We start from the raw sequence: 10,508 nt of genomic DNA, 5'->3' as shown, positions 1-10,508 counted from the left end.
GCCCAAGATCCCGAGAGGAGAATGGAGGAGAAGGGATTGCGGTGTGGCCATCCCTCCTGGGGGGTGATTTCTCGCTTTCTGTCTCTCTTTCTCTCTCTGTCTGTCTGGCGAGCGTATGCGCCCTATAGCAAAAAAATAAAAAAAGGAACTATTTTATTTAACTTTATTTATTCATTTTTATTTGACCAGAGGGGGATAGAGTGAGAGAGAGAAAGCGAGAGAGTAAGCCACCAGGTCTAGGACTTGAACTGCCATGTGGGAGTCCAACTCCCTTAACCACTACGCCACCTGCTGGCTTCTAAAAATAGTTTTTAAAAACAATGATCTGATGTTTTCTTTCCCATGTAAAGCAAGAAGAATTTTTGTTAATTTCTGTTGCTACTTCCATTCAAAAAGATATTATTTTTACACACTAGATTTCCTAGTAGTTGACACCTGCCTTATTCTGGATCAAAAGAAACTCTAAAAACAAAACCCCTCAGATATAAATCACATTTTGGGACAACTAGGGAATACTGATACCTATTATTTAGCATTAAAGGTCGAGTCTCCCTTACCCACATGCTTGGGACCAGAAGAGTTTCTAATTTCAGTTTTTTTCAGGTTTTGGAATGTTTCCATGTATGTAATGAGATTCCTTAGAGATGGGGTAGAAGTCTACATACAAATCATTTGTGTTTCATATACACCTTATACACATGGCCTGACGGTGAGTTTATTTGATATTTCTATATCGCAGCATTTAGACAGCGACCTGTCACCCAAGGTCACCTGTGGGATTTTCCACTACGGCACTGCGCGGTCCACACCAAGTTGGGATTCTGCAGCATTTTGTATTTCGGATTGGGGATGCTCACCCTGTACTACTGGTAACTTTCTGAGGTATGACAAGGCACTTATGCACAAGGGTGTTTTTACTCTTCGGAGATGCGAGCTGCATGTCTCCAGCCTTTTTGGAAACAATTCAGCAAAGAGAGGTGAAGGTGGGTAACATAAACAATTGCACAGAGACAGCAAGTGAAGGCAAATGTGGCAAGAGGTTAACACTTGGAATTTCTTGGTTGTAATATTCTTCAACTGTTCTGCAGGTTTAAACATAAAAAAATGCTGGTTGTAGGTTGAAGAAGGAAAAAGGTAAAAGAGAGAGAGAGAGAGAGAGAGAGAGAGAGAGAGAAAGGCATGATACCAGTTTAGGAGTCCCCAACCTCTGAATGGATCACAGATGGGGGTCCGTCCACGGCCTGTTAAGAACCAGGCTGGGGCCAGCAGATGGCGTGGTGGTTAAGGTGCTGGATTCCCACATGGCTGACTCTTGTTCGAGCTCCAGACCTGGCAGCTTGAAAATCCCACTGGGTGCATGTGTATGCATGCCCAAAGTCCTAAGAGGAGAATGGAGAAGAAGGGACTGCTGTTTAGTCAGCCACCTGTGGGAGGTGATTTCTCACTTTCTCTCGCTTTGGAGAGCATGTGCACAGTATAGCAAAAATCTAAAAAAAAAAAAAAAAAAGGACTGGCACCAAATCACCAGGCCTCACAGGAGACGGTAAGCAGCAGGCCAGCGAGCGAGGCTCTGTCTGTTTGCAAGCCGCTCCCCACTCCCCGCATCACCGCCTGAGCTCTGCCTCCTGTCAGCTCGAGGGCGGCACTAGATTCTCACAGGAGCAAGGAGCCTGTTGTGAGCTGCACGTGCGAGGGAGCTGGGTTGTGTGTTCTCATACACTGTCCATACCTCCACGCCACCCCATTTCCATGGGGAAAAAAAAGTCTTTTACAATACCAGGACCTGGTACCAAAAAGGCTGGGGGCCACTGTACTAGTTTACATATCAGGAATTAAAAGGAAATACCTAAAAACAAAAGCATTTGGTAACTGATGGTGAAACAGATCGCAGGCCCAGGCTTGGTGACACCGTCAGTAGTGTACACAACTGCAGTGCTGGAAGTCTCGTGGCCGACCATGGTTCGGATCCCTGGCCTGGCCTACCTGAAACAAGCTAGAAGCATGCTTGTGTGCCCCAAATCTTGATGCGCGAAGTGCTGGGGGAGGGGAGTTGTGCCATGGGGCCCTGTCAAGGGTGCCCCTCTCTCTTGTATGAACACGCGTGTGCTCTCTTTCATGAATAAAATTAAAAAAAAAACTTTAAAATAGACAAAACAAATAATAATAAACCAGATCTCAGAGCACTGATCCAGAATATGGGCCTTGAAATATTTATAGGTAAGATGGGCAGCAGACTCAGACAGGGCTGGGGGTGTGGGGACACTGGTGTCCCCAGTATCTGCACTCCAGGGTAGGCATGTCCGACTTTCACCTGCAACTGAATCCCCAGTGCCTGGCTGTTCATGACAAAATCGCTGTCGAGGAAGGCAAAGTGACCAGCCTGCCGGCCGTGAGAGAGCGAAACGCAACGCAGTGTAGCATTTCAAGTACTGCACGGCCACTGCGACGATGCGGCTGGGGACTGGCCTGTTCGTGCCTGCTTCTCTATACCACAGAATTCTCCAGACAGAAAAACAGAGGCCACCCAGAGCGCAGGAGAGGGTTCCTCCTGCTCCCTGGCCTGCCCGACTGGGGGCTCCCCCATTCCCCACTGGGAAGCTCTGGGGAACCAGACCACGTTGTAATTACACAGGCGGGGTAGGAGCCCACTGCGAGAATGAGCAAGGCCATGCATGTAGTTACTTCAAAAACTCACCTAAGGTCAAGTGATTCGGAGTTTTAAACTGTGCCACTCCAGTCTCCACAAAGGGGCTGGTGCTACCATGAGAAGCCCGAGTCCTTTCCGGGCAAGCCCCCTGTGCCTGCAGCTGCTTTCCTCCTTGCCAAGTGGCCCTGCGGTCTGTAATCCAACCCCCTCTCTTCCTGGATGAAGAGACCTGAGGGAAAGGGCGGGGCTCAAGCTCTTTGCCCTCCAAAAATCTCAAAAGGTCAATAATGGAGAGATACACCCTTTGCAATGTGAACTCTTTATTCCGATTTTTCAATACACACATCTCACACTGCAGTTGAGCAAAACGAAGCTTAAGAGAATAAATCACCGCCTCCTTTCGCCCGGACTTACACTGGGTACCCGTTCCTGTGGCCGCCGGGGGTGACAGGCCGGCGCAGGGGCTCGTCGCTGCTCCACTGCACACTGGCCAGCCCCTTTCGCCTCGTCTTCCCCGTGTGAGTCATGATCTGGGGAAGGAGAGAGAAAACAGTGCTTCAGACGCCGCAGACGTGACAGCTGGCCCCGAGGGGGACTCGCCACCCTGAATAAACTAACTCTGAGTGATCAGTGAGCAAACAAGTGAGGCGGGTCACGTCACAGGTGATTCAGGCCAGCACACATTTGGGGGAAGACCCTTTCCGGTCTGCGTATTACAGCGTTCAGCGATATAATTTATTTACTTAGCAATTATTTCTATTATGTTTTATTGCAGAGAGTGTGTACATCCACCAGAGAGAGGCAGCACCCGCAGCAGGGCAGGGTCACCCCCATCTGTCCATTTGTTCACCGTGTTAGGATTTTGGCTGTGTACACATACTCGCCCAGTACAGGGAGCGCCTTAAGGTAGATAGTTTGTGTGTCGCTGCAGGAAATGCGGAAGCTCTAAACAGAGACCCAACCTCCTGCTGGGCTCCAGAGAGAGCAGAAACCTGAGCGCCAGCCAGAGGAGGCCAGGAGAGGCTTATAGAACCGGGAGACGCTCCACAGCTGGGGCACGTGGCTTTGCACGGAAAGGCTCAGGCCGCAGCGTTCTCCATGAGAGACTCCCAGTCCGCCCGGCCCCAGCTTTTATCTGTCCTTCCTTTCTCAACCCACAGCCCTTTTCCCCGAGGTACCCTAAAGTTTTGCCCTGGGCAGGTCCAGCCTGTTTCTTTCTTTCCTTCTTTCTTTTTCTTTTTCCAGTTTATGTCATGGGGCACGCGCGCTTGCCCAAGAGACAATGAGACAGTGAGCAGGAAAGAGAGAAATCACCCAGAGGGGGGGATGGCCACACTGCAATCCCTTCTCCATTCTACTCCTGGGATTTTGAGCATGCACACACACACGCCTGGTGTGATTTCCAAGCTGCCGAGTGCGGACCTTGAACTGTAGTCAGTCACGGAGGACCCCAGTGCCTTAACCGCCATGCCATCTGCTGGTCTCAGCATGTTTTTCAGGTCAGTGGGGCTGGGATTTGAACTGTAGCTGGCCACATAATATCTGCATTCCCCCAACCAGATTATAAGGCCAGCCGGAAGTATAAATTTTTAAAAAGAAAATTAAGCCATATGAAAATAAAGGAAGAAAACAGATGACTTCAGTAACCTCTCACATCTCTGGAAACAACGAACTTTTGAAAGTGAAAGGGTAAAAAGTTATTGACTTAGGCCAGCAGGTGGCATGGTGGTTAAGACACTGGACTCCCAAGTGGCTGACCATGGTTCAAGTCCCAAACCTGGTGGCTTGTTTTCTCATTTTCCTTCTCTCTCTGTGTCTCTCTCTGGTGAGCACACGTGCCTTATAGCAAACTTAATAATAATCATAATCATAAATTTTGAAAATGAAAAAGATAAACTATATTTCATAAAAATTCACATTTCCACATTTGTAGTATATTAGAAGTAAACCAAAGGCCAGCAGGTGGCATGGTGGAAGATGCTGGATTCTCACATAACAGACCACTGTTTGAGTCCCAGACCCGGCAGCCTGAAAATCACAACAAACAAACAAACAAATTGTAAAAGAAGAAGAAGGTGAGGAGGAGGAGGACGAGGAGGAGGAGGAGAAGCCACCACTGCCAAATCAATAGGCAAACAGCAAACTGGGAAGAAATACTTGTAGCAGTATTTTAATTCTTGTCCTCAGAAATGATAAAGACTATACATGATTTGGAAATGAGACTGAGCAATGGCCAAAGGAGAAGCATCCATTCTACACCTTTGCGTTGGGCTGGTCGCTCAGAAATACGATGCTATCAGCTATGACTGTGTTGCCTGTCGCCTCACGTTATTCTTATCCATGTACTCGCTGTAGTCGACTTTCCCTTCCACATGAAGTCAAGACCCTCTTTTTTTTTTTTGGAGAGGTTTTCGCTATAGGGCGCGTGTGCTCACCAGGCAGACAGACAGAGACAGACAGAAAGCGAGAAATCACCCCCCAGGGGGGATGGCCACGCCGCAATCCCTTCTCCTCTATTCTCCTCTCGGGATCTTGGGCACGCACATACGTACACGCGCCCGGCGTGAGTTTTAAGCCACCGGGTCCGGGACGCGAACCGTGGTCAACTACATGGGAGTCCAGCGACATAGCCATTACGCTAACTGCTGGTCCCCCTCAAGACCCTTTTTCACACACTGATAGGCCACATCTGAGGCCGGGCCGGAATACGGAGACTCCGTGCCACGTTGTCTCTGACTGACATCGCCCCTGTGGTAGACTTCATTGTCCCCTGGCCTCCACATCTCACTTGTTGCCTAAGAAAATATTGAGACTGGATGTCTTCCTTCCCCCCATCTCATGACAGGGTCCTGACCCACTCGCCCAAGTAACTGCACACGATTCAGAGATCTTTCAGGGTCAGACTGCTAGCTATTTCGGATTCAGGTCTTACAGACTGACAAAGTACCTGTAATTCAGGTCTTTGAAACATGGCTTCTATTTTCTTTTCTTACAATCTAATCTTTAAGTCTTTCTGAGATGGGTGGGCACCCTGTCCCAAAGGCGGCCTTCCACCCCACGCAGCCAGGGAGCTGGGCAGACACTGCCAGGTTCTCCGCACCAGTGTGGCAGAAGGGCCAGACGCCCGCACGGCGCCACCTCCCAACCCCGGGACAGGCCGGCAAGCTGACAGTCCAGACAAACCGTGCCTTTCCTTCCTCCCTCCCTCTCCTCAGTACCTGTTGCGAATTTGACAGAAGGTTAAAACGCCACCAGATAAGGAGCCCCTACAAACCAATAAGTAAAGCATTCACTAGGGGCCAGCAGGTGGCATAGTGGTTAAGGCACTGGACTTCCACGTGGTCATCTGTGATTTGAGCCCCAGATCAAGCGGCTTGAATCTCATGCCAGGCACATGTGTGAACCCGCCCAAAATACTGAGAGGAGACTGGAGGAAAAGGGATTGTGGTGCGGCCAACCCCCTTGGGGGATGATTTCTGACTTTCTGTCTCTCCAGTTAGCACACATGCCCTATTGCAAGTCTCTCAAAAACAACAAAAAAATCCACTTACCGGATAGACAACTGCACAAAAAATTCAGATAGCCTTATCACAAAACAGAAAGCATTATCGGTAAACAGACGAGAAAGTGACTACATTTACTAGCAGTTAGGACTTTCGACTTTATGAAAAGGTATCATTCTTCAACTGCTATATGAGTGACAAAACAAGCCCATCCACTGACAGCAACAGTTTAAAATGTTGGTGGCAGTGAAATTTGAGACTTCCCCCCCCCCCCCTTTTTTGTGGTGTTTTTTTTTTGGGCGCAACAGAAGAGAGACAGAAAGATGGAAAGCAAGAAATCACCCCCCGGGGGGATGGCCACGCCATAATCCCTTCTCCTCCGTTCTCCTCTCGGGATCCTGGGCACACATGCACATGCACCCGGTGTGAGTTTAAGCCACCAGGTCTGGGACTCGAACCACAGTCGACTACACGGGGGTTCAACAACATAGCCATTATGCCATTTGCTGATCCCAAGACAATTTTTCTTTTTGAATTGCCAGAGCATATGTGCACTTGAGAGAGAGAGAGAGAGAGAGAGAGAGAGAGAGAGAGAGAGAGGAGGAAGTCAGCACCAAAATGACCAGAGTGGCCGTACAGGTTAGTGAGACTAATTTTTCTAGTTCCCAAGTTTTCAGTGATATGGTTATCATTATGTTAATAATTAGGGGAGATTCGTTTAAAAGAAAGTAATTGCGAAACTGGTGAAATCTGAGTAAAGCCTGTGGCTTGCACTGATGTCAGCTTCCTGGTTCTGACCTTGTGCTGTAAGTTACACGCCATGACTGGGCACAGGGTGAGGGTACACAAGCCTGCTGGAGCTACTTTTGTAACTTCCTATTGATCTATAATTATTTTTTTAAAAAAGAGAGAGAACAAAATGTGTTTATTCTTTTTGTTACAGAAAAACAGATGCCAAGGAATGGAAATGGCACTCAGGAGAGACAGGAGAACTCTTTATTATGTCGGTGGACACGAAGGAGTTAACACTGAATCTCCGGCTCCAACTGGGGGAATTGGAGAGGGGAGGTCTCGGGGTGTTAGGAATGGGAAAGGGGCTCAGAACCTGCCCTAAAATGGAGGTGGCAGAGAAGCAGGAAGACTAACCTATTCAAGGTTTCAGGTTACCCTGTAGCTCCGGGAAGGGGCAGTGAATTTGCCTGAGGACAGAAACCTGGGGCAGCCATCAGCCCTGAGTTATTCAAGAATTCAGGGTCTCCCCATATCATTTTGCCCTTTGTTTTTGCTGTAAGGCACACATGCTTGCCAGATATGGAAAGGGGTGGGGAGTGAGAAATCAGCCCCCACAGGGCTGGCCACGCCACAATCCTTTCTCCTCCAATCTCCTCTAAGGATTTTGGGCACACATGCACACACACCTGGTGTGATTTTCAGACTGCTGGGTCTTGACTGTGCAGTTGGCCACGTGGGGTCCAGTGCCTTAACCACCACGCCTCCTGTTGGCCCCAAGACATTCTTAAAGACTGAATTACAGCTTTATTTTGAAATTTTGACTTGAATTTTGCTGAAAAGTTCTTTGAACATTCCTAGGATTTGAGGAAGGGGTAAGGGGGAAAAGGGCTAATGCCAGGTGAGGACTTACCTGCCCTGAGGTGGAGGGATGGGAGAGAGTGTGAAGGGGGAAGAGAAGCAGGGAGAGATGAGGGAGAGGAAATGGAACATAACGAAGCTTCACCAATATGAACGGAAATGTCTTCCTGACTGTCTCTGACGGTCTCGGGAAACCTGTGGGCTACGAGCTACAACCACTCCCTACCGTGTCTGCTGGGACTCCCACCTCCCTGCCATGTTTCTCCGCTCTAGGAACCAGGGTCGTCCCAGAGCAGGGTCCTACAGCCTGGCTTTCTCTGGCATCCCAGGGCTCCTCCTGCCCCTGCTTTCCCTCTCCACCATGCCAAGCAGATGCCCTGGCCCTTCTGCAGGGCAGCACTGAAAACACCGAGTACCAAGCCACCGGAACAGGGGAACTGCATGACGGTCTGTCGAATCTGCGGCTGAGCTTGTACCCTGGCTCCCCTTGGTCTCTGGAGTGCACTCCTCCAACCCCACTACCGTGGGCCTTGTGAACACTGGAGTTCAGACATCTGAACTCGGCCAGCTGTCCCATCTTAGAACCTCCAAGCCCTGGGGATAACTCCGGGTGGGAGGGGAACTTCCTTTCCAAAAGATGGGGAACTGGGTTTGGTGTGTGGGCCAGCACTGTCTAGTCTGCCACCCGAAAGCTGAGCAAAGGCGCTTGGTGAAGCAGCTCTGGGGTGGGCCCAGCAGTGACCTGGCAACCTGGAGTCTCCTAGCAGCCACTTTCTGGCTAGTTCTTTTTAGGCCTGAGCTTCCCCCTCCCCCTTATTTTTCCCCAGAGATTTCTGCTATAAGGCACATGTGCTCTCAGAAGAGAAAGACAGAAAGTGAGAAATCACTCCCCTGGGGGGATAGCCACGCTACAGTCCCTTCTCCTCCATTCTCAGAATTTTGGGCGGGCATGCACACACATGTGAGAACACCTCCTAACAGGCGCAGAATCACACCACAATCCCCTCCCCTCCATTTCTCCATCCCATCAGGATTTTGCACATGCACACACACACACAGGGCCTGTTTTATAAGCTCTCAGGGCAGCAATCTGAGCTGCAGTCGGCCCTGTAGGACTGGCTTCCTATGCAGGGCACTTAACTGCTATGCTAAGGGGCTGGCCATTCCTTCCCCACTCCTCAGCCTATTTCTTTCTTTCCTCAGTGAAAGAGACAGAGAAACAGAGAAAGAGGGAAGGGGCAACCCCGACAGGGCCTTCATGGTGTGCTCTATGCCCAGCTTCAGTTCCAGGATCGCAGGTACACCTTCATATGCTCGGTGCATACAAGGAGACCTCAGGCCGTGAACCTGGGACCTTCCCATGTGGCTTCTGTACTGTGGAGCCATGCATTACTGCAGCTAAGCCTTCTTGACCACAACTTCTCACTTTGTTGGCACAGAAATATGTCTACTTAAAACACATTATAGACCAGCAGTTGATGAAATGGTAATGTCGCTAAACTCCCACATGGCTGACCACAGTTCAAGTCCTGGACCCGGTGGCTTAAAACTCACACTGGGCACATGTGTGTGCGCCCAAAATCCCGAGAGGAGAATGCAGAAGAAGGGACTCCAGTGACATCTCCCTTGGGGAGTGATTTCTCATTTTCTGTCTCTGTCTCTCAGGTGAGTGCACATGACCTATAGCAAAAATCTCTCTTAAAAAGAAATGAAACACAGACTCCCTTGCAGCTGGGGGCCCCATGACCTGGTTCTGATCAGTAAGAAGTAAGCTTGGGGAGGGGACAGCAGGTGGCATGGTGGTGAAAGCACTGGACTCCCACAGAGCAGCTGCAGATGGAGTTCTGGACCCAATGGCTTGAAAAATCACACCAGGTATTTGTGCACGTGTGCCCAGAATCCCAAGAGAAGAATGGAGAAGGGGCTGCGGAATAGTCACCTCCACCCGGGGGGTGAGTTCTCATTTTCCTTCTGTCTTTGTCCAGAGAGCAGAAGCACCCTATGGCAGAAACCTTACAATAATAAAATAAAAAAGTAAGTTTGGGGAAAGCTCCAGGGGGAAGACGTGATGGGCCTGCACACCAGCCTTCTTCCTGACTTTATCACCAACTCATGCCAAGACTGCATCCATCATGACCAAGAGACGACTTGAGGCCGAATCACTGGGAGGCGAAGGCAATGTAAGCTTCAAGGGCCCAGGAGGAGTCCCAGCAATGGGTCCACACCTTTGCGTTTCTGCAAAATGTGTCTGAGTATTTGAACGCAATCATTTCATACTGTGTCTTCTTCTTCCTTTTTTTTTTTTTTAAAGATTTAATGAATTCCATCTGTTATTATTTTTTCATTTGGCTAGAGAGAGACACACAGAGAGAAAGTGAGAAAGCAAGCTGCCAGGTATGGGACTCAAACCGGCCCCACATGTTCTTCTACTGGGACTTCTCTTGTAAAAATTTGCCTCATATCACGTGGTGCTGGGACGGTCAAAGGAAATCTGTGATTCAGCTAAGGAGCCACTGAGATGAGGTTTATTTGATTTGGGTTTAATGGGAAAAATCAGTATGACTCATGACCATGTCCACGCGTGTGGCTGAATGATTGCTAGCTGTCCCAGTGTAGGAACGGCACCTTGAAGTTCTCCATGTTACTAATATTAGGGCATTTGTGAATAACTGATATATTAGAAATGTCCCAAATCTTCCAGTTGAAAGGTGCCAGGGGCTAGGCTCGCATGTTGGTTAAGGCAGCTGGATGGTCAACCATGCGGTTCA

The 10,508-nt window shown here is 49.2% G+C and overlaps 1 protein-coding gene and 1 pseudogene across 5 annotated transcripts in view; both read right to left on the bottom strand.

Annotated features, from left to right (window-relative positions):
* ARMC9 (armadillo repeat containing 9) overlaps window positions 1-10,508 on the bottom strand; it is a 199,255-nt gene that overhangs the window by 21,867 nt on the left and 166,880 nt on the right. For all 5 annotated transcript variants that reach the window (XM_006171120.3, XM_006171121.3, XM_014585263.2 and 2 more), the window contains one exon: window positions 3,062-3,177. In XM_006171120.3, coding sequence (XP_006171182.1) covers window positions 3,062-3,177 — 116 coding nt within the window. The remainder of the gene's footprint in view (window positions 1-3,061; window positions 3,178-10,508) is intronic.
* On the bottom strand, window positions 4,901-5,618 carry LOC102479482 (single-stranded DNA-binding protein, mitochondrial-like; annotated as a pseudogene).

The sequence above is a fragment of the Tupaia chinensis genome, unplaced genomic scaffold (assembly GCF_000334495.1).
Source record: "Tupaia chinensis unplaced genomic scaffold, TupChi_1.0 Scaffold149383_1, whole genome shotgun sequence".
Classification (NCBI taxonomy): domain Eukaryota; kingdom Metazoa; phylum Chordata; class Mammalia; order Scandentia; family Tupaiidae; genus Tupaia; species Tupaia belangeri.
The sequence above is the reverse complement of the archived record's forward strand: the minus strand, read 5'-3'. Positions and strand labels throughout refer to the sequence as shown.